The following is a 23,120-nucleotide window of genomic DNA, read 5'->3' on the forward strand; positions in this document are numbered from 1 at the left end:
GCTGAATTTATTGTCCATAGCTGACTCATGAGCAGTTGAATATGGCAGTAGTATTTTTATGGTAATAGTATTCTTACGCCCTTGTGTAGAAGGTACATATATAAAGTTTATTCTGAATCTTTTTTTTGCTGTCTTTTTCGTTCATTTCTATGTCTCTTTTCGTCTTTGCTCTCTGTAACAATTTAATTTCCCTGGCGTGGGATTCTTGAACTTTTATCTTGTGTAATTTTGTCTTATTATTCTTGTTTTAAAGTGGACTTTATACCTGCCAGCAGTAAAAGTTAATGAGTAATACTTTCTACACCACCTACCACTCTCCTCTCGTCCTACAGACTGAAGAAAAACCTTAAGATGTTCATCATCGTCCATCCTTCATGGTTCATACGGACTTTGCTGGGAATCACCAGACCCTTCATAAGGTCTCATTGTTGTACTTCATATTTCAATTGTAGAACCCAGGACAGGATGTACATCACAGGTCCTAATAATTTCACACTCTTAACTCTATCAGCTATAATAATAATATAATAAACTTTATTACAGACTCAATGGTCCAGAGAAGAGCAAGACAATACATATAAAAGACATAAAAAAACACAATAAGAGAACCATACACAATATATTCACAATATTATCACACAATAATCACAATTATTTGCATGCTGTCAGTACATATTGGAAAGGAATTCCACAACTATTTCCAGGATACAATATTTCATTATTCACATCTATGAGCATATTTACTGACCTGTTAGCATTTGACACTACCGCACATCAAGATGCAACACCCTTTCTGGTCCTATTTCCAAGAGGTCAGTTTGATTACAGTTGAAATTCAGGAGCCAACATGCCCCATAGCAATACTTGAATGAGCATGTTACTGAGACAAACCATTATGATTTCTGTTTTCTACAGCTCCAAGTTCAGCAGTAAGATCAAATATGTGAATAGTCTACAGGAGCTTGGAGAAATCATCCCAATGGAGTATGTCCACATTCCACCCAGCATTGTCAAGTGAGTCAGCCTGTATTAATATTAAATATATAAGGTCCACACAAGGTGGAAACAGTACGATCTACACAGTGACATTTTCCCTTTATGTGAAAACAATTTGCTTGCCGTTAAACAGCATCATAAGCTTTCAAAATAATGGAATCAATACCAGGAAACGTGGTGGCCTTTTTTTTTTTATTATTTTAGGTGACATCATCGCCATCATGGTTTCCCATTCAGCTCCTCCCTGCCAACCACTCCTGCACTGCAAATCTTTTAAAATGTTTATGAGAGGCTATTAAAAATTGTTTGCCAAGCTTGTAGAAGATATGACCAAGAGTAGACCCCTTTGTTTCCAGCAGTTGTTCGTAAAGTTCAAAACACATATACTGAATACGCACAGTATATGTGGTTATGTTATATTCAGATCTGCAAGTGTCTCTAGATATTTTGTGTCCTTTCATAGGTGTTAGAGGCCATGGTTAATGACAAGTACTGCAGTTTCTGTTGACATCATGCCACAGAGCCAAATACTTTTTTAGCAGACTGACTCAAGAACTGCACTCTAAATTTCTTCTTGGAAAAGGGAAACAAACACAATGGAAACTTTTATTTCAAATGCCTATGTCAGGCATGCTTATACATCTCTCACTTTGCCCCAAGGTATGACGAGGAGAGGGGTATACATAAATTTGCATGCCTGAGGTAACTCCCCTAACCTGCCTGTATTGATCAGTTGGTTGTGTGGAATCTTCCTGAAAAATCCTTCAAAGCTACTATGAATTTTCTCATGCTGGGACTAACCTTTGACTGACCTTTGGCTGTCTCCTTATCCAACAACAAATGAGCCAGATATTGATTTTCTTATTTCTCTCAGTCTGTGGTGTGGCTTTCCCTGTAAATTGCTTTGTTTCACCTCTCATCTGTGACATTATAGTAGAAAGCTAATGAACACACAGTATATGCCCTCAGGTAGCTTGCACTAACAACCAGATATACACAGTCACTCAAAAAACTTGGCTGGTCTGATGGTTTGTTATTGAGAAAATTAGGTGCAATGCATAGGGGGACAGACTCCGAACTGGAAAACACAAATCTCTCGGTTTGTCAGTGTAAATACATGCAAATGGTTCAGAGTTTCAGTGGATTGTACAGAGCAGCAGCACAGACTGGACTTTTCATAATTGCCTGCAGAATGTGCCCACACTGTAAAAGAGTACAAAGTATTTTGACTACATTTTTTCATTTTTGTGCCATTTCTATCCAGATCAAAAAAAAGGGAAAAGGGTCTGTCTTCAGCTCACAGACTCCCTAAAACATGCACACACTTGCTGATGCTTTGGTGTAGAGTGGAGACACTGGAAAATTGAATGCTGTCAAGTTCAAACTTTAATGCTGACCAGTATCCAAGAGACCATTTTTTGTACTTTTATGTCTTCATGCCTTGTGCCACTGAGCATGTATCAAGTCTGAAAACTACAAAATATAGGGAAGCCCACAAGGGGCTATATTAAAATGGTAATGTAAACTTGAAGATTCCTCAATAGCATTATAATCTTTCATTTTGTATGTGTTACCTGACTGAAAATGCAATAATCCAAATTGCATTTCCATTTTCACATACTCTTATGAATGTTCAATGACCATATGAAAATTAGCTGTTTATATAAGAAAATAAGCAAAACAATGACCTCAGTCTATTGCACTTATATTCACATGTTAACCTTGCTCTTGTGGTGACAAAATGATTACATTTTCATTTTGAAGTTCACATTATCATTTTTAGCTGGCCTCTTATGGGCTTCCATAAAAAGTGGTTAAATGTTTAAGTGTAGAATATTGGAATATTGGAGTTTTGTTGGAATATGATTGCACCCTATGCATTGCAGTGCATCTCTGCCTCACTCCTTTGACCTTGAACACTTCCACTTTACAGCACTGATGCTTGTCCTCCTTTCCTTCCATTCACCCTCCTATGGCAATGTGGAAACAGGTTACTAATCACAAGCAGCTGCATGTGTACTGACCCTGACCCCCCCCCCCCCCCCCCCCCCCCCCCCCCAATCTTTTGTTTACCTCTCTCGCTAACGATTGCTCTCTGCCTTTCAATCCAATGCTAATCCAGACTGGATACAGAATTGCAAGACACAACAGCTAAGTGAGTAACACATAGTAGTCAGTGAGTGAGTTTAACAAAAAATGCAATGATTGCTGAATATTTCCGGCAGAAAAGTTTGCCCCCTTAAGAAGAGTTATTGGCTCAATTTACATAATTGATGTTCCAAATGCAAACAAGTGGCAATCCCTGACTAACAGTGACTTTGGTAGCAGGTAAATGCTCAGCTGACTACTGAGTGTATAGTATTACAGTACAAGTCATAATGCCTGCTGTAGTGAGTGAATCTGTTGAATGAAGAATGAATGAAAGATAACTGATAAAGACAGCAGACTGTAGAGATAATCATATTACCAGCCCTCAGCACAGAAAACTCATCATTTATTATTTGCAGAGTAAACCATCTTTTAAAATGCTACAGTGAATCCACTCAGCGGTGCTGGTAACCGCTGAGCAAATGCTGATTCTGCAATGTTGCAGTTAGATTTGATTAGATTCAACTTTATTGTCATTGTAAGAGTGCAGCACAGAGACAAGAGAAATAAATGTATAACTAGAATGTCAGCAGGTGTATTTCATGTCCCATTTCTGTTATATTCATAAAATCATCTGCCAGTGATCTTATGCAGAATTTTGACCGATGACTAAATGACTGCCATTCGCTTTAGGATCAGACAGCAATTGCTTCTGTCTTGTCTTCTCTCCCCATCAGAACCGACAAGAAGGGGAGCTCTGTTGTTTGACAGTGACAAGATACCTGGCTGCTGCCTGTCTTCTCCTTGCATTTTGCTGTACTCCACAGCATACCTGAATATAAGCCAGCCTGCAGCATGATGTGTACGGCACATAGTTGTTACACCAACAACTAGCAATGGGCTTGAAAGGAAGATCCTGTGGTACCAAGGAAGAGACAGTTGCTTGTTCATTGAGGAGTGTATCAACCTGAAGGTGCTGAGCATAATACTGCATTTACGGTGCCGGGACAGTCACTGTGCTGACAGGAAGATGCTTTATTTTGTACTACTGTACGCTACACAGCATTTGACTGTGTCCCCATCCAGTAGCTTTGTTTTTTTTTTTCTTTTTCTTCATCTTTAATTTGAACAATGCTTTAATTCTTAGGTAATTCTTTTTTGGAGGAATTACTGACTTGATTACATTCATGCATCAATCTGTCATCAATCTTGCCATCTGTAACCCATGGTAATAATAAGGCTCATGACTCTTACGTAATAACCAGTAACATGCAAACAGAAGTTGTGTTATAGTCCATCTGCTGTGTTCCCAGGAAAGTTGGGATGCTAAAATACTGCAGCTCTGTCAATAGACTGGAATGCTAATGGGGCTACAATATTTAGACTGTAATTGCAGGTAGTCAAACATTAATTTCAGTTTATTTAATTTATATAGCACTTTAAAAGCAAACAAGTTTTGCACATAAGTGCGTCACAAAGACAGATACACATACAAGCATAAAGTCATATAAGTGCATAACGTGGGAAAAAAAGAAAGATTAACATCAAAAGGGTTAAAACCCAAGGAATCAGATAAAAATAAAAATGGGTTAAACACAATTTAAAACCAAGCATTAACAGACTCAGCCTGTCTAACGACCTCCAGCAGGCTATTCCAGAGCAGAGGAGCTGCAAAAATATAATACAAACACAAAAGAATCATTGTAATGTACAAGCCTGTTCCATTTTTAATAGCATGTAGCAGATTGACCAAGCTGGTTTTTGAATACAATAGAGTAGGCGGCTCCTGTCACAGCGGGTTTTTACATTATGTCACCATCTCATACAATCATTAAAAGGCTGTCAGTAGACTCTTAACACTGTATATCACTGTGAAAATACTTAAAATAATAAAGGTAGTAAATTATAAGTTATCAGTAGCTGCAGTAATGTGTTGCATGCTTTCAGTTGCTACTGTTTGAGATTGCTCTGATCATTGGGTTCTGAAGAAATATGGTGACTGATGATTAGAGAGATACAATATAGAGAGCGCCGACTGTGCAGGTAGGGGTGTGTCTACTTTTATTAGCTTTTTCTGATATCTGTATACATTTGTTTGTGGCTTGCAAGACATCCATTTGTTGTAAAATATGTCAAATGTTTTACTTCATTAAAGGTGTGTTCCTCCCCAAAGGTCTTCAAAAAAAAAAAAAAAAAAAAAAAATGGCATACACTATAATGCACACTGCATAGTAATGAAAAGTACCCAATCAACAGTGACTTTTGGTTTTACTTAGAATATTGAATCACAGTGAATTAATTTGCCCTTTTTTAGATTGAACAGCAAAACAAATGTTCATTAACATCAAAGTGAATACAAATGAATCATCACTGCCTTAGTCATTTTGCTTTAAGTCATTTTGCCTTCAGTCTATGTCGAATGGTTCATATCAGCTACACTTTTGGACACTAAACATTTTCACTATTCTTTTTGATGCAAGTGCTCAAACTCTGTCAGGTTTCATGGGGACTGTGAGTGAAGAGTCATCTTAGCTACTTAAATTGACATTGTTTTGAAGTCATTCCTTTTTAGGTTTGGCTTTATATTTGAATCATGGTTTTACTAGAAAATAGATCTCCTCCCTGTTGCTGTTCTTGTGCACACTGCACAAAGGACTTTTTTCTTCTGGCTTTAACTTTATGAAGTTACTGTGTTTGTGTTTTTCTTATCACTTTGGCTTTTATTACACAGCAAATACAGTTTTAAATATTCCTTTGAAAATTGTTTTATTTCAGTCATTAATAGCAGAATATTCTCCCATACGTCTCATGTAACTCAGCCAGTGCCTTTTCTCTCAGATACCTCTCCAAGCAGTAGACGGCAATGGGATCTGTGTCTATGTCAAACTTATTAGCAAAGAGGTGGTGCTGCTCAAGCATCCACTGCAGGTCTCCAGCACCATACACACATATTGTCCTGACGTGGTTACCATGACACTCTGGGTACACCGCCTCCAGCGAACTTTGTGGCCCCTCATGCCCCTCCCACTTCACCAACCGAGCAATTGCATTCATGTCAGTCATGTCATATTTGCGGCTGGGCCACGTTGATCCGGGAACACCGGGCATTCGTTGAATAGTTGCCCAGAGGAACTCATCAGGACTGAAGGTATCTTTGGCCCACTCGATCAGTGCCTGTATTCTGGTGTCCTCCAACACGCTGCGGATGTAGCCTCGGTTAACCACAATGTAGGCACTTCCTGACAGAATAGGCAGGTTGAATGGAGGTGGCTTCTTTGCCTTCCCTGTCCCCTGAGACAGTTGAAAAAGGGAATTAATGTAATGGTGACATCATTAAGGTCAATCTGAACAGAAATGTTTCGCAAAACAGTCACACAGGAGAAAAATCTCCAACGGCAGTACCTGGATTTGTCCATTAACTATCAGGTGAACATTTGAGACCCTCCACTTCTTTGTTTCAGGCATTTTTTCTGACTCCAAGTTGTTGTGGCCCTTCAATAAACGCAACATCCTTACAATCTCCAAGTTGGTCTTCAGAGGAAAATCCTGGCCACAAAGGTTGATGAAGTATTTCCATTTTGTGCTTGAGTTATACAGATCAGCCATACAGTTAAGATCAGCCTGGACACGTGGCCAGGCAGCATAGACCACGTTCACAGCCTGACTGACCATGAAGACATTTGGGAAACAGGAAGTAATGGCCCTGATGGCAGAGAAGACTGAGGCCTCAGATTTTTTGTCCACATGAACACAGTAAATATTTTGAGGTGCGTAGATGGCTCGCAGCAGTTGCTCAAAGTTCTGCACCTAGAGAAAATGACAGAAAAATGAATTCAATCCTAATTGTGTATATTTCATATATTCATTGTTTCCTATATTTGCTTTAATTTTGGAGCTATCTAAAGAGGCACTCCAGCAATTTCCTATTGCTGTCATGTTTGGCAGTTCAAAAAGACCAAAATGCAGAACACTCATCAACTACAGCTGAATCTCAACAAACCAACAACCAAGCAACAACTGCAGGAGCAAGCAGGGGCAAAATCCAAAAAACAAAGAGATACAAATTACCAAACTATTAGTTTGGTAAAAAAAAACTAATAACAATTGCTCTTCCATTAATTTGCAGGACTTACAAGAGACACTGTTAAAATGTTAAATGTTAAATGTTAAAAATTGAAGCAGCAGAGGCCACCTTGCCTCTAAAATACTCACTTCTATCAAACTCCACACCTCCAGTTTGAAATGCAGCTGTTTTCACAGACTGAGAAGTATTCATTCTGACATTTAAACTGAACTTCATGTGTAAAATTGGTGCAATGCTTCTGTAATTAATCATTAAAGTGAATTGTTTAGACCACTACTACACTGTTTTTAAAGTGTATTTGAACTTATATTTAGAATTTGCGTACCTTATGATGCACAACTATAGAGTAAGCCAGAGGGAAGTCCTCTTCTTCTTGGCTTAAGGGGAATGGTATATATTTCCTACTTTTCCTGAATTTCCTGTAAATACATAATATTGAACAAATATCACAGGAATTGCATACTGCCTAAGATTTCTGTTAAATTCAGTACATTTAATAATGGCTCAGAGTAATACATCAGACACCTGTAGTTTAAAGCAACACACCTGCAGTCTTGGGTTGCATTGATATAATATTCATTGGGGATCTGAACACTCTTGCGGAACTCTTTGGTGATGGAGAGCAGTTTAGCCTGCGCCAGTGCCTTCTTCTCTCCCTGCACGATTGCTGAACAGTTGTACACGTTCTCTCGACCATAATCAGCATGTGTATACTCCAACCAGCTGTACCTGGGCATGTAGGTGGGATGCCAGCCTGTTTTGTGCTGACTGAGTAGGTTAAGCATCCATAGTGATCCCAGTACAGCAACAGTGAGCATCAGCAACAGCAGCAGGTGTCCTTGTTTCAGCAGCCTCATTATTTAAGAGGGGGATTTCAACTAAGATGCTTTTACAGTGTGATTTCTGTGAATATTCCAGCTGCACTTAGCCTTTAAATTCCTTTCATTGAGTCACTGATTTATTTTTCTCTCTGTGACACACTATGTCTTTACCTGACAATAAATAAATACAATACAATAAAACTGATACATGCAATGCTGAGTTGTTATATTTAGATTTATTTCAATCTTGTTATTTCCACGCATGAGTATAAATCGTGTATCTGGAGTAAAGCTGTGTATTTGTAAATAAGTTCCACTCAATATGGACCCAGGCAGATCAGTCACTCCGTATGTTATTGCCCCTGGAAACAAGATAAGAAAAGTGATGTTGGCATACTGTGAATCAGTTGTTTAACCAAACATATTAGAACTGCCAAGTATAAAATTTAATGGTGACAATAAAGCAAAGTTCATGGTTCTGTGTAATAAATACTGTCGTAATGCCCTTTGTATTTTAAAGAAAAAAGCAATCAATATGCATTATTGAAAACATGAGCACAAAAAAAAAGAAAAAGAAATGGCGAGTTAGAGATAAACACAAGAGAAACTAAACCTTTCGGTCCTCTTAAGTAAGTGAAGTGAAATAACGTGTTTTTCCTTTTTAAAACTGTAGTCGTAGTCTACTACTCATGTTGTCTTTTAAACAAGGAGTTTGACCTTTACAAAGTGAAATATCAATCATGAAAGTGCATTTTCTTGTTCTGTATTTTCATTTGTTGCTTATCAAAATTTGCTCAATTGTCATGTCATCTTTATTTCTTTTGTATCAGTTATAAGGGTGTGAAAGTGGCAGGTGTGCGGCAGAGGTGTGCTCTTGCACCATGTAATCAGCTAAACAAGATAATAAATTTGTTCTTTGACCTATGTTTAAAATATAAAAGTGACCATGAAACAGAGTTCATGATAAAAAATAATCTCTGAACTTGACACGCCGTTATTAAAAATATAAGCACAAAAGGGGAACGAAAAGGAAAAAAGTCTGATTTGCATATAAATACATTTGGCTAATTGAAATGAAATAAATAATGTTCTACTGAGGTAAAATGCGACTAATCTATTTTAAATCCATTCCTCTGTCATTTCACATTTTTTTCACCTTTGCATTTCAGATTTTTAGCTTTAGCTAAAGCTTTAGCTATCCTTATGAACAATTGAAAAATGAACAAAATTAAAAATGGGTTCAGAACACTGCAAGACTCTCATCTTTTGTATTCATCTGTTTTGTGAAAGTGATCTAATTTTTTTCTAATAGATAAGTGTATACTACCTCATTTGAATTTTGTTTCGAGGACGCACATACATGTGGTCAGCTGTTGATATTGACCACATTCTCTCTGAATGTAGTTCGTGCTATTGATAGTTCCTAGAAAGTTTTTACATGTGTCCTAAATAAAACAGACAGATATGGTGTCCTCAGAAAGATCAGCTCTAACATGCACAGTACACCAAACCCAATTTCTGAATATTTCCCGCCACTTTACCAGTATATACAGGAGTTGAATAGCATATGGACAGGAAAATTAAAAAAAAAAAAAAATGCTCAAAGCAATGCCTCAAGTGGGGCTGTAAAATCCATTACACCACATAAGAGGAAACAGCAAATAGTGTTACTGAATTCTGTTGTGAAGATGACAGAATGAAAAATTAATTTTTAAAAATGTTGTCACAAATGTAACTTTTTTTTTGTAATCAATCTTCAATGTATTCATTTAAAGATACAGTGCTAATGGGGGTGTTTTGGTTTGGGCAGTTAATGACCTTTGCTGTCTCACATTGACACACACATACATTTATGGAGATATTACATGGACTTCCATTCATTTCCGGGAGAGTTACCCAAACCATAACCAAAACCACTATTTGCCTAACTCTAACCCTTATCCTAAACTCAACCCCGGTCTTCATCCTAAAATTTAATGATTTACATCGTAGGGACCTGAATTTGGCGACAACATTGGTGTAAAATATAAATTGCTATGTGTCTGATCAATGATCCAAAAACACTTCTGTAGCTATTCTCTATTCCCTGCTCTCCTTTCACAATCATGACACTGTTTTTCCTTAGAAATAAAAGTTTTGATTAAAATACTTGCATACAAGATTTGGTATGTCATAAGAGAACAGTGTGGCAATGTTGCAGGGTGAACACAAGTGCAGGACACAGGCAAGGGAGATAAAGTGAGGTTTAAAAGGTTTATTGGTAGAGGAGCGATGGTGGTGGGTAGGCTGGAATGGCAAGAGGATTAACAGGCAAGCAGCAAGCAGACAGATGAGGAATAATGCTGGGTACAAGGAAGAGACAGTTAGTACAATGTAGGAATGAAACACAAAGAATAGATCACTAACCAGAGTCCTGAAGCGTGTCTCAACCACTGACGCCAAAGTAGATCTACTGTCGATCGGTTGATCGAAGGCAGATGCAGGCTGGGGAGGTCAGGTGAATGAACCACAATCAGGAGGGAGCTGGGAGAGGAAGGAGGGAAGCCACACCCACACCATACACAAGTACGCAGATGGACAATGGAAAAAAACTAGTTACCTGGATGTAATTTCAGTTCTATGAGTCTGTGTGTAGCTCTCCAACTATTGGATGAGATGTACTCCCAGCTGGGCCCAAACCAACATAGTCCGAACATTGCCAAAGATTCAATAAGCATGGCACTGCCAGATTATCATGGCTGCTTTGAAACAACACTAGCAAAAGCTGGATGTCATAAAAAAAATACCTCAGTGCAACAGATGAGTTCTCCCAAGATAGTTCACCAAGCAGCAAATGGGGCACAGAACTGGCAGTCATGTCTTTGAGAAATGACTGCACAAAGGTCGACATGGAAGACCAGGAGGTGGCCAAACTAATGTCCTCCACTGACGTAAACCTGAAAAGTGGCGTCGAGGATGCGTTATCCCTAGTGGCTGCCGGAAGATCACAACCCTTTGTGTCATCAAGATCAAGATCAATATTCCTTTATTTGTCCCGCGAGGGGAAATTTCAGAATACAGCAGCATCAGTAAAGATTAATAAAGATCCTCTGTGGATCACATCATGGCAGATGACCAGCTGGTTGGACTACCTGAAAGTTTCCAATGCACTCTACATAACAACAGAGTGCATGCATGGGGCACAAGGTGTGCAGGTGCAGTTCCACTGACCCACTGTCTAAACTTAAAAGACGATTGAGCAGACAAGAAACACAGGTCCCTCACGCTCTTGGCCAACACCAGAGCGAAGAGGAGCCCCGTTTTAAGTGAAGGAGCCTCTATGAGGCCCAAAAGCTAATCTGCAAAGCTGTTCAGCAATGTTTGGGGGTCCAATTGAAGAACAATGCGTTGAGGAGGGGTCCTCAGGCTGCAGGATGAACAATACCTCCAGTGCCACCACACATTACACTATACCCTTAGAGGACCCTATAATGAAAACAGAATAAAGCAAATGCATACATAGAAATAAAATCAAGTTAGAAATAGAGTACAAAGAAAGCATAAAATCAATGAAATGCAACATTTCAAAAAACATGCAGCAGTGCATAAGTGTGAGGCAAAGCACAAACATTTCAGGCCAGTATCAGGAAGTCATAACTATTTAAAGTGAACAGATCAGTTTTTAGCATTCTTTTAAAAATATTCAGTGAGCTGGCTTCCCTGATATCTATAGGTAGTGTGTTCTGGCATAATTGACAAAAGCTGCATCCCCAATTTTCTCTAGAAACCTCCAATAAACCAGTAGCAGATGATTGCAGTGCTCTTGACGGCAAATAATAAACAAGGAAGTTAGCGATGTAGCTAATCCATTAAGAGCTTTGTATACAAGGAGGAGGCCTTAAATTCAATTCTAAATGTGACAGGGAGCCAGTGCAGTGCCACTAAAACTGGACTCGTGTGCTCTCTCCTCTTGGTTCTGGATAATTGCCGAGCTTCAGAGTTTTAAATAAGCTGAAGTCTCTCAGTGTTATTTTTTGGGCAGTAAATAGTGTGTTACGGTCACTGAGTTGGCTTGAAATAAAGGCATGAATCAGGCATGTTTTTGTCACCTTGTTGATGTTGAGACTAGAACCTTACATCTGAATCTAACACCCAGACTTGTTACCTCGGTTTTAATCCACAGAGTTGATGTTCCCAGATTATTGAATATAGTGTTCCAGAGACTGGTAGGCCCATGCACATTGCAAGCTAGCCTCAGTGTGAAAAAAGGTGATTCATGCCTTTATTTCAAGCCAACTCAATAATTGTATTGGTCTTCCTTAAAAGCTGAACCATGATTGTTGGGGTTTCTGTCCATTGCAAATGTGTGAAACAGGAAGCAATCATCAGTGGAGCTGCAGAGGTTTTCCAAAGTCTAAGAGCTGCACTACTGTCTTTTACCAAAAAGAGGCAGCACAGATCTTTTTTTTTCACATTACCATTATTATCTCACACAAGATGTGCTCTTCATCACTGACAACTTCAAATCAAAAGTCTTGTTATGGAATTAAAATTCAGTGTGTTTATATTAATACAAAAACACTGGGCATATGTGTTTGTAAGCTTCTCAGTGCTTCCGAAGGAAACTGGACTTCCTAACCCTAACCCATCCAAAAGGCTTCTTCAGCTCTAACTGACTGGTGGGGAGTCAGTATCATAGCTCTGCCCAGCATCATGCCAGTCATTAGAGTCACATGAGTCAAGGTGTAGCTGGCACAGTGGGGGTCAATGGGTGATAATGGGTGAGTCATTAATCTGCACACCCTTCTTGTGACCATTATGTGTTAATCAGCTACAGATTAGTTTTTCCTCGTTGGTAGTTGCATCACAGTACTTGTTTTGACCCTCTTGCAATTCTGCTGCCCTGTCCCCTCTTTTGGAAACCCTCCCTTGTCTTTTTCTGTGTCACGCACATCCTATCACATTTGAAAACCCTGCAAAATGACAGCTAATTAAGCTACTGAACCCACTCTAAGGTCGCAGCAGAATGTATATCATAATTTAAAATAAGAGAATATATGATTTCTACATCAGTCACCTGCAATCCTGTGAAATTCCTCTTTGATGTTTCTAACAGGTTTGTGTCCGGGGAACACTACCATCATTGGCAACAAGTGTTTCAGTGCGAGGGTTACTTTCCTCACAGCTCTACACACTGTTGCCTGTCCCCAATGTTGTAAAAAAAAAAACCTACCATTTGCAAAAAAAAAAAAAAATAAATGTAGCACTATGCATAAAATTTGCTGTGATGTGAGTGTATGTCCACGTTGTGTGAGGTTGGTGATGTATGGCCGGAGAATGTTATTGAGATAAATTAAACCGTGTGATGAAAAGCAGTAGCGTTCAAACAGATATTCCTCTGGAAATGACAGGACATCTAATCTGGGTCGGAAGATTCTCTTGCGACGTAAAGCATTTCTAATCAGTTGGACTAAGATATCAATCGAATTGGGAATGAATGGGCAATCCATTTCTAGCAGCTTTCTTCATGTGGGAGGAGGAAACTCAGGGTTTCTTATAGAAAACCTGTCAGCGAGCAGGTCATGTTCACAGAGTCTGTTACCATGGTGACTGACTGAGTATCAGTTACCTCTCTTTCTGGAACAGATAAATCAGAGTTTCCCTCATCTCATGGTTAACTTACTCTGAGTTTTCATATAACCCGCTTTCTGGAATACCCCCCAGGCCACCTTCTTCCATTGCTCCGTGGTCCAACTCTGATGCTCCCCTTTTTAGCATTTTCGGCGTTGGACACGGTTCAGCATGGGCACCCTGACTGGTCTCCAGCTATGCAGCACCATACGCAACAAACTGTGATGCACTGTGTATTCTGACACCTTTCTATCAGAATCTTTCTATCAGCATTACCGTTTTTTGCAATTTGAGTAACAGTACCTCGTCTGTTGGATCAGACCACAAGGACCAGCCTTCGCTCCCTACGTGCCTCAATAGGCCTTGGCCGCCCATGACTCTGTCGCCGGTTCACCACAGTTCCTTCTTTGGGCCACCTTTGGTAGATACTGACCACTGCAGACCGGGAACACCCCACAAGAGCTGCAGTTTTGGAGATGTTCTGACCCAGTGGTCTAGCGATCACAATTTGGCCTTCAACAAAATTGCTCAAATCCTTAGACTTGCCCATTTTCTGCTTCTAACACACCAACTTTGAGGTGTGAAGTGTTCACTTGTTGCCTACTTTATCCCACCCACTAACAGGTGCTATGATGAAGAGATAATCAGTGTTATTCACTTCACCTGTCAGTGGTCATAATGTTATGCTTGATCAGTGTAAATAACAAAGATAATCAAAATGACAGATTACTCCAGGCATTTTTCTCTGCATTATGTTCTATACGGTTTTCATATCAGCACATACTGGTCACACACTGATACCAGTATATCTCCGATATACCTGCAATAAGCCATTATTGGCTGATAGAATTGGCTGACCCATGAATCAGTCGTTCTCTTGATCAGACTTTCAGTGGACTTTACAGACCAGCAGTACAGATTCAACTGTCTCCTAAATGCAAGCAAAATGTTCCCATAGTGCAAAACAACAGTGTTATAATTGCAGCGGCCTAATATCTCCCAGTGAAAGTAGTATTTTGGTAACATCAGTACCCAGTAACAAACACTAAAACCAAATCATCAACCCCAAGTAATAGAAAACTTACGTTGTAGTGCAACCTTTCATTGTTTTACAACCTTGTATGTAAGCCTCTTTCTCTGTTTTGCAACTTTGTGGTTTGCAGTCAAGTGTTTTGTGATTATAGCCCCATTCCAAGGTGTGGAACTGACTGAAACCACTCCTGACTCATGCTTATTGCACACGTAGCCTTCTTGGCCTTGAATATCCACACAGTGTGCTTTATAAATAAACCTTCTTCAAATATTCCTTTGTCTCTCACTCTGCAGATTGCACCACCCTCTGTTCTCAATGACTTTGATCTTTTTTTTGCAAAAGAATCAAAATCAAAGACAGTTTGGGTCTCTGACTTTATTTATATTCTCACAGATTTTTCCATGACACGTGGCAATGTACAATTTTATGTGGCTTTATTGATATCACCACCTGATTGTACCAAAATAAAATGTTTTAAATGTTTCACTGGACTCAATAAAGCAGACCACTGATGCAGAAAGCCAACCTTATATACTGCTGGTCTGATGAGCCTGATGCGCAGCAGGTGTGCAGGTGATTGGACAGAGCCAGCAGAGAGTGTAGGAGGCACGTAGATGTATATCGTACGCCACAGTGCACATGTTGCACATTGCATAGTAATCAAAATTACCCCATCCACATTGACTTTTGTCTTTTTATAACATTGAATCATAGTGAATTATTGAATTGTTTTTTTGGACACTGAACAAACAAAACACCAAACCCAAAACAAAACACCCTTTAATGTCAACGTGAATATAAATTAATAATATACAATATAAGAGCACAGTTTTAACTGCTTTTAATGCATTTGCAGCAGCAAATATGCCTTTAGTCTATGTGGAATGGTTCATATCAGCTACACATTTGGCCACTAAACATTTTCCCTGTTCTTCTTTAAGCAACTGCTCAAACCCTGTCAGGTTTCATGGGGACTGTGAGCAAAGAGTCATTTTGGCCATTCACCTTGACATTGTTGTTTTGAAGTCATTCCTGTGTAGGCTTGGATTTACATTTGGGATCATAGTTTTACTGGAAAATAGATCTTCTCATAAGTTGCGGTTCTCTTGCACACTGCAATGGATTTTGCTGCAGGTATTCCCTGCATTTTGCACATACACACATCCAAAAACCCAACTACCGTCCGATAAGATGCTGTTTTCACATGAAATGCACAAAGATTTTTTTTCTTCTGGTCTTTTTAGCAAATCCATGTAATTTACGGAAGGAGGGAAGCCACACCCACACCATACACAAATACACAGATGGAACAGTGGACGGTGGAAAAAAATTAGTTACCTGGATGTAATTCCAGTTCTATGAGTCTTTGTGTAGCTCTCTAACTATTGGATGAGATGTACTCCCAGCTGGGCCCAAACCAACATAGTCCGAACATTGCCAAAAATTCAATAAAGAAAGAAGAAGAAGAAGAAGAAGAAACGTACTTTATTTGATCACACACACTACATGCACAGGACATGCACACGCCATGCTTCGTGAAATTATTTTCTCCGCATTTGACCCATCCATCGTCCGTCCTTCCTCCGCGGCAGACTAAGAGCGGTGGGCTGCCAGCCGACAGCGGTGCCTGGGGACCCAGTTCTTTTTTCGTCACCATTGGTCAGGTGGTGATCTTCTTGCATGTTTTTAGTGGGGGTATATAAGCATGGCACATCATGGCAGATGACCAGCTGGTTGGACTACCTGAAAGTTTCCAAAGCACTTCAGAGCGATTCAGACCCAGTTCCACTGACCCACTCTCTAAACTTAAAAGACGATTGGGCAGACAAGAAACACAGGTCCCTCACACTCTTGGCTGACACCAGAGCTGAAAGGAGCCCCATCTTAAGTGACGGAGCCTCCATGAGGCTCAAAAGCTAAGCCGTGTTATGGTGTGTGATTATGATTTTGTCTTGTCTTTCTGTTAGTTGTCTGGGTGTGTTTTTTCTCCCTCTGTCTGCAGTGGAGGTGTGGCCCAGCGGTGCTGCGGGCACGATGCACCTGAGGCTGACTCCACTAATTTCCCCTGCACTTAAGCAGCATGGTGGCATTGTCTCGCTGCCAGATTGTCCAAGCATCTTACCTTGACTTTCAAGCCATTTCATCCGTGTGCAGTGACAGTATCATAGCTACCTTGTCTCTTGTCTGTTCATAGTCGCCTGTGTGCGTATCTCGTTTTGGTTTTCTGTCTTCCCACTGTCTTTCTGTTGTTCCCACATTGTGGTTTCATTAGTTAGTTCTTCTGTAGAGTTTGTCTGCTTTCCTAGCCGCACGCCACGGAGTAGTAGAATTTATGTTTAGGGCTGAATTAGTGTTTTCTTGGACTTAGGGTCTTTTTGGTTGAATTTAGTGGTTTTGGTTTGTTTGTAATAAACCATTTGTGTCTTTGAACGGCTCCCTTGTTTCTCATGCTGTTTGTTTCTGCCTCTTGGGTCCAAATCAAAATTACTTTGATTTACTAAACGTAACAACCCGCAAAGCTGTTCAGCAATGTCTGGGGGTCCAACTGAGGAACAAAGTGTTGAGGAGGGATCCTCAGGCTGCAGGATGAACAATACCTCCAGTGCCACCACACATTACACTATACCCTTAGAGGACCCTGTTACTCAAAAATAAGATCAAAATAATAATGAAAATAGAATAAAGCAAATGCATACATAGAAATAAAATCAAGTTAGAAATAGAGTACAAAGAAAGTATAAAATCAATGAAATGCAACATTTCAAAAAACATGTAGCAGTGCAAAAGTGTGAGGCAAAGCACAAACATTTCAGGCCGGTATCAGGAAGTCATAACTACTTAAAGGCAGGGAGCCAGTGCAGAGCTGGACTGGACTCGTGTGCTCTCTCCTCTTGGTTCTGGATAATTGCCGAGCTTCAGAGTTTTAAATGAGTTGAAGTCTCTCAGTGTTGTTTTTTGGACAGTAAATAGTGTGTTACAGTCACTGAGTTGGCTTGAAATAAAGGCATGAATCACCTTTATTCAGCATTTTTGTATTATAAATGGTCGTACTTAAGGTTGTTGTGGAAAATTTATGTTTTTGTCACCTTGTTGATGTTGAGACTAGAACCTTACATCTGAATCTAACACCCAGACTTGTTACCTCGGTTTTAATCCACAGAGTTGATGTTCCCAGATTACTGAATATAGTGTTCCAGAGACTGGTAGGCCCATGCACATTGCAAGCTAGCCTCAGTGTGAAAAAAGGTGATTCATGCCTTTATTTCAAGCCAACTCAATAACTGTATTGGTCTTCCTCAAAAGCTGAAACATGATTGTTGGGGTTTCTGTCCATTGCAAATGTGTGAAACAGGAGGCAATCATCAGTAGAGGTTTTTTTTCTTTCTTCCCTGTTCCTGCTCGGATTGACTGTTAATAACTGGACTGAATTGAATTGAACTGAACTTTATTGTTTTTCTTCATGAACTGAATCGTTTTTGGTTGAGCAAAAGGAAAACCCGGGGTGGAGTTTTTGGTTGATTGCCTTGCGCTGTTTGTGGACTGGATCGGGGATTGTGGGTATCTTGTAAATATTGCATTGTTTTGTTGTGTTTTGGGGATCGTGTACAGCACTTTTCAATACATTTTCACTGTTTTTTGCATCATATACTGTGTTGGGCTGTGTGTTTTGTGTTGCCTCATTCAATGTGCAGGGTGTCATATTATATGTATGTACATCCTTTGTGCGGTTTGCTTTAAATTGAGAAAAAGAAAAACCAAAGTGACCAACTAAACTATAAACTGACCTACTACTCTTAAATGCCAGGAGAGAGACCTGGCTGGCACCCGTCATAATAATAACAAAATAACTCAAAAAGAACAAGTCAAACTGTCAAAAGAGGTTTTCCAAAGCCTAAGAGCTACACTACTGTCTTTTACCACAAAGAGGCAGCACAGATCCTTTTTTCAGTATCAGTATCATAGCTCTGCCCAGCATCATGCCTGTCATTAGAGTCACATGAGTCAAGGTGTAGCTGGCACAATAGGGATCAATGGGTGATAATGGGTGAGTCATTAATCTGCACACCCATCTTGTGACCATTATGTGTTAATCAGCTACAGATTAATTTTTCCTTGTTGGTAGTTGCGTCACAGTACTTGTTTTGACCCTCCTGCAATTCTGCTGTCCTGCCCCCTCTTTTGGAAACCCTCCCTTGTCTTTTTCTGTGTGGGTGTGTGTGTGTGTGTGTGTGTGTGTAAGTATATGACAGATCTATCCATAATGACGTGGTCATGTGACTTGATAGTGGAAAGAGTGATTCAATCACTCACGCTGAGAGAAGACAGTGAGAGAAAGCTTGATGTCCTGAGATAGAGATGATTATGTGTGAGTCTTTGTGTCTGTGTTCATGTGTACTGGTTTGTCTGTCATGCCTCTCTCTTTTGTTCGGCCTTATGTCAATCAGAGTCTGTTAGATCGGCTTTGGTTGGGAGGAGGTAGACTGATATGACAATGCAGGCCCCACACTGTTGAACAACTGAAGTCCTATAACAAGACAGGACAGGAAATAATTTAATTTTCAAAACTTGAACAATATGTGTCCTCAGTTTCTAAACTCTTCCTCAATGTTGTTAAAAGAGGAGGTGACAGAACACACAGGCCCTCATCCCAACTTTTCTGGAACATGTTGCAGCCAAAGTTGAAGTTTTTTACAAAAAACAATAAAAATCGAACATTAAATATCTTGTCTTTGTACTGAATTCAGTTGAATAAAGGTCAAAAAGGATATGCAGATGCTGGAAGATAATAGTCACACAGACAAGTGCACAGCAACTGTAATGTATATTATTATATAACTGTAAGGATTATCACACACAAACATTTTGTTTCCCCACCAAATTAAGTTTGGGTCATGTTACATGAAATGACAAGATTACTGCCCTTGCTAAGAATTATACAGTATAACTGATTGAGAAAAAAAGTAACTTGAGTATTTTTATGTTACCAAAAAAGAGAAAAAAAAACATTTCTATTCATCGTGCATGTTGGTTGGCTGTCCTCTCCACCATCTCATTAGCTGATGCATCAGGGATTTTCTTCTTTGCTTCTTGTGGCAACAGAAGGAACAGGGAAATATGGTAAAGTAAACCTTGAATGGCAAGAGCCAGTGCAGGTTAGGTTGATTTATTGAGTGAGTGAGTTTAATGAGTGTCTGATGGTGGAATGAGTTACAGGTGAGCATGCTGAGAAGTCCAGGCAACTGCAGAGCAGATGAGGGTAGTCAGAACAGGTGTGTGGTTGGGTGCGGCAGTCAGGTCATGAGGTCATGCTTTTCTAAAGCTCAGCAAGTCTGTGATGAAAGTAGTTTTACCATTTGTGATGATGTCATTGATGATGATAAACTGTAGCCCCGTTTACACGTTTGTATTTTGAAAAACTGAGACATTTCCCTTCGTTTACACACAAACGGAGAATTCGCTTCCGAAAACGATGCATTCTAAAAACTCTGGCCAGAGTCGAGATTTGCATCACATTATGCACCAGAACTTGCACCTGCGCCAAAAGTGCGACCTATGTTTATATTTTCATTTGGCTATGGTGACCATTAATGCATTCAGTGTAGCAGTCGCATTTATGTTGGTGCAAACCCTTTTCGTATGTTTGCATTTGCAAATACAGCTGCCCTATTATATTGAGGAGCAGAGACGAATGAGTGCTCAAAGGTCAACTTCTCCCCCCTCCAACACGAAGAGCCAGTCCGCGTCACCGCCAGCATCGACGGCATACATACACGGGTTAGTGTAAACGACAAGTTTTCTGAAAACGGACACGTGTGCGTGATGTTATTTTTGAAAACAGAGAGGGTGAAATGTCCGTTTATGAAAAAGCCGGCAACGTGTAAATGTAGTGTGTGTCAGAAATCACTCACTCATTCAGTACTCCCTATACAGAGACAGCCAGTAGTTCACTCCTTACTGAGCTGAACCACTTCATCTCACTATGGTTGGCATTCTGCTCCTATTCTAATGTGAACTTTATACCTGCCAGCTGTGACAGTTAATAATTAACTCTCAACTGCAGAGCACACATTACACAGGACAGAATTTACATCACATACTGTAGGCCCTAATAATTTCATATTCTTAACTCTTACCAATAATTACATGCATTCTGCCAGTACATATTGGAAAGTTGTTAGGATACAATATTTCATTACCCACATGTATGAGTGTACATACTGTTCTACTTGACAACTAGATGCAACACCCTTTATGGTCCTATTTCCAATAAGACGATCTGATTACAGCGGAAAGAGCTAAATTACCCCATAATACTTGAATGAGCACATTACTGAGACAAACCTTTATGATTTCTGTTTTCTACAGCTCCAAGTTCTGCAGTAAAGTCAAGTATGTGAATAGTCTGCAGGAGCTTGGAGACATCATCCCAGTGGACCATGTCCACATTCCACCCAGCATTGTCAAAAGAGTCCGCCTGTATCAGCATTGACTAGATTAATCTGCACTTCACTTTTTGGTGCCCACACAAGGTGGAAGTAATGCTATCTGTACAATGACATGTTCCTCTTGCTTGAAATCAGTTTGTTTGCCATTAAAGGTTCAGCAGGTAACTTTTTTAAAATAACTTATCCTGGCAGTAGCATATGAGCCAGATAATCTGAAAAAGTCCAGTCCCTCTGGCTCCTCCTTGCACTCCTAATAGCATTTAAAAGAATCCAATGTGCCCGGACCAATAAACTACCAATCAGAGCCAATTGATTGTTGAGTGTCATTTCCAAGTATACTTTTCCAGTATCACCTACTGAACCTTGTAGTATTGTGAGCTTTCAAAATAACCAAATGATTACAGTCTGTCAGGAATCCTTGCACTTCTTATTTATTTGAGGTGGCAGCCCACCAACACAAAACCAAATACTAATAGAAGATTTACTCACAAAAACACTTTATTATTTAAATTACATCAGTGCACTGAAACAGCAATTATACACGATCAAGCAAAACATTATGACCACCTGTCTAATATTGTGTTGGTCCCCCTTTTGCTGCCAAAACAGCCCTGACCCATTGAGGCATGGACTCCACTAGACCCCTGAAGGTGTGCTGTGGTATCTGGCACCAAAATATTAGGAGCAGATCCGCCTTTAGGAGCAGTCCTGTAAGTTGCAAGGTGGGGCCTCCATGGATCGGACTTGTTTACCCAGCACATCCCACAGATGCTTGATTGAACTGAGGTCTGGGGAAATTGGAGGCCAGTTCAACACCTCAAACTCATTGTTGTGCTTCTCAAACCATTCCTGAGCCATTTTTGCTTTGTGGCACGGTGCATCACGCGGAAAGAGACCACAGCCATGAAAGGGTGTACATGGTATGCAACAATGCTTAGGTAGGTGGTACGTGTCAAAGTAACATCCACGTGAATGGCAGGACCCAAGGATTCCCAGCACAACGTTGCCCAAAGCATCACACTGCCTCCGCCGGCTTGACTTCTGTGTTCCCCAAGTAAGCGATGCACAGGCACCTGGCCATCCACATGATGTACAAGAAAACGTGATTCATCAGACCAGGCCACCTTCTTTCATTGCTCCGTGGTCCAATTCTGATGCTCCTTTTTTAGCACTGGGCACCCTGACTGGTCTCCGGCTATGCAGCACCATACCTAACAAACCGCGATGCACTGTGTATTCTGACACCTTTCTATCAGAACCAGCATTACTGTTTTTTTGCAATTTGAGCAACAGTACCTCATCTGTTGGATCAGCTCACACGGGCCAGCCTTCGCTCCCTACATGCCTCAAAGAGCCTTGGTTGCCCATTACCCTGTCACCGGTTCACCACGGTTCCTTCTTTGGACGACTTTTGGTAGATACTGACAAATCCTCAAATCCTTAGACTTGCCCATTTTCTTGCTTCTAACACAAAATGTTCACTTGCTGCCTAATTTATCCCACCCACTAACAGGTGCCATGATGAAGAGATAATCAGTGTTATTCACTTCAGCGGTCATAATGTTATGCTTGATCAGTGTAAATAATAAAGATGATTAAAATGACAAATTATCCCAGGCATTTTTCTCTGCATTATGTTCTATACAGTTTTCATATCAGCACATATTGGTCACACACTGAGACCAATATATCTCCAGTATACCTGCAGTAAGCCACGAACACTCATTCGTCTCTGCTCCTCGATATAATCAGCTGTAAGCAGCTGTATTTGCAAATGCAAACATATGAAAAGGGTTTGCATCAACATAAATGCGACTGCTACTCTGAACGCATCCATGATCACCACAGCCAGATGAAAATATAAACATAGGGCGCACTTTTGGCGCAGGTGCAAGTTCTGGCGTATAATGTGATGTCAGCTACCTAAAACTCTGTTTTTCTCCATTTACATGCAAACGTGCAACCGAAGTTTTCCAAAATCTCCACTCTGCACTCCACAATGCATCGTTTTCAGAAGCGAATTCTCTGTTTGTGTGTAAACG

At 40.1% G+C, this 23,120-nt stretch overlaps 1 protein-coding gene and 1 pseudogene across 6 annotated transcripts in view; one reads left to right on the forward strand and one right to left on the reverse strand.

The window, feature by feature from the left end:
* The window catches only part of LOC143320604 (uncharacterized), a 36,356-nt gene extending 31,093 nt beyond the window's left edge, over nucleotides 1–5,263 (forward strand). For 4 of the 6 annotated variants that reach the window (XM_076730412.1, XM_076730414.1, XM_076730413.1 and 1 more), the window contains 5 exons: nucleotides 333–419; nucleotides 916–1,014; nucleotides 1,657–1,698; nucleotides 3,119–3,151; nucleotides 3,822–5,263. In XM_076730412.1, coding sequence (XP_076586527.1) covers nucleotides 333–419; nucleotides 916–1,014; nucleotides 1,657–1,698; nucleotides 3,119–3,151; nucleotides 3,822–3,852 — 292 coding nt within the window. In that variant the 3' untranslated portion in view covers nucleotides 3,853–5,263. The remainder of the gene's footprint in view (nucleotides 1–332; nucleotides 420–915; nucleotides 1,015–1,656; nucleotides 1,699–3,118; nucleotides 3,152–3,821) is intronic. The other 2 variants (XM_076730415.1, XM_076730416.1) reach the window with 1 other exon arrangement.
* Nucleotides 5,264–5,862: 599 nt separating this feature from the next.
* LOC143320689 (beta-1,3-galactosyl-O-glycosyl-glycoprotein beta-1,6-N-acetylglucosaminyltransferase-like) lies at nucleotides 5,863–21,936 on the reverse strand (annotated as a pseudogene).
* Nucleotides 21,937–23,120: the final 1,184 nt, after the last annotated feature.

This window comes from Chaetodon auriga, chromosome 5 (assembly GCF_051107435.1).
Source record: "Chaetodon auriga isolate fChaAug3 chromosome 5, fChaAug3.hap1, whole genome shotgun sequence".
NCBI lineage: Eukaryota > Metazoa > Chordata > Actinopteri > Chaetodontiformes > Chaetodontidae > Chaetodon > Chaetodon auriga.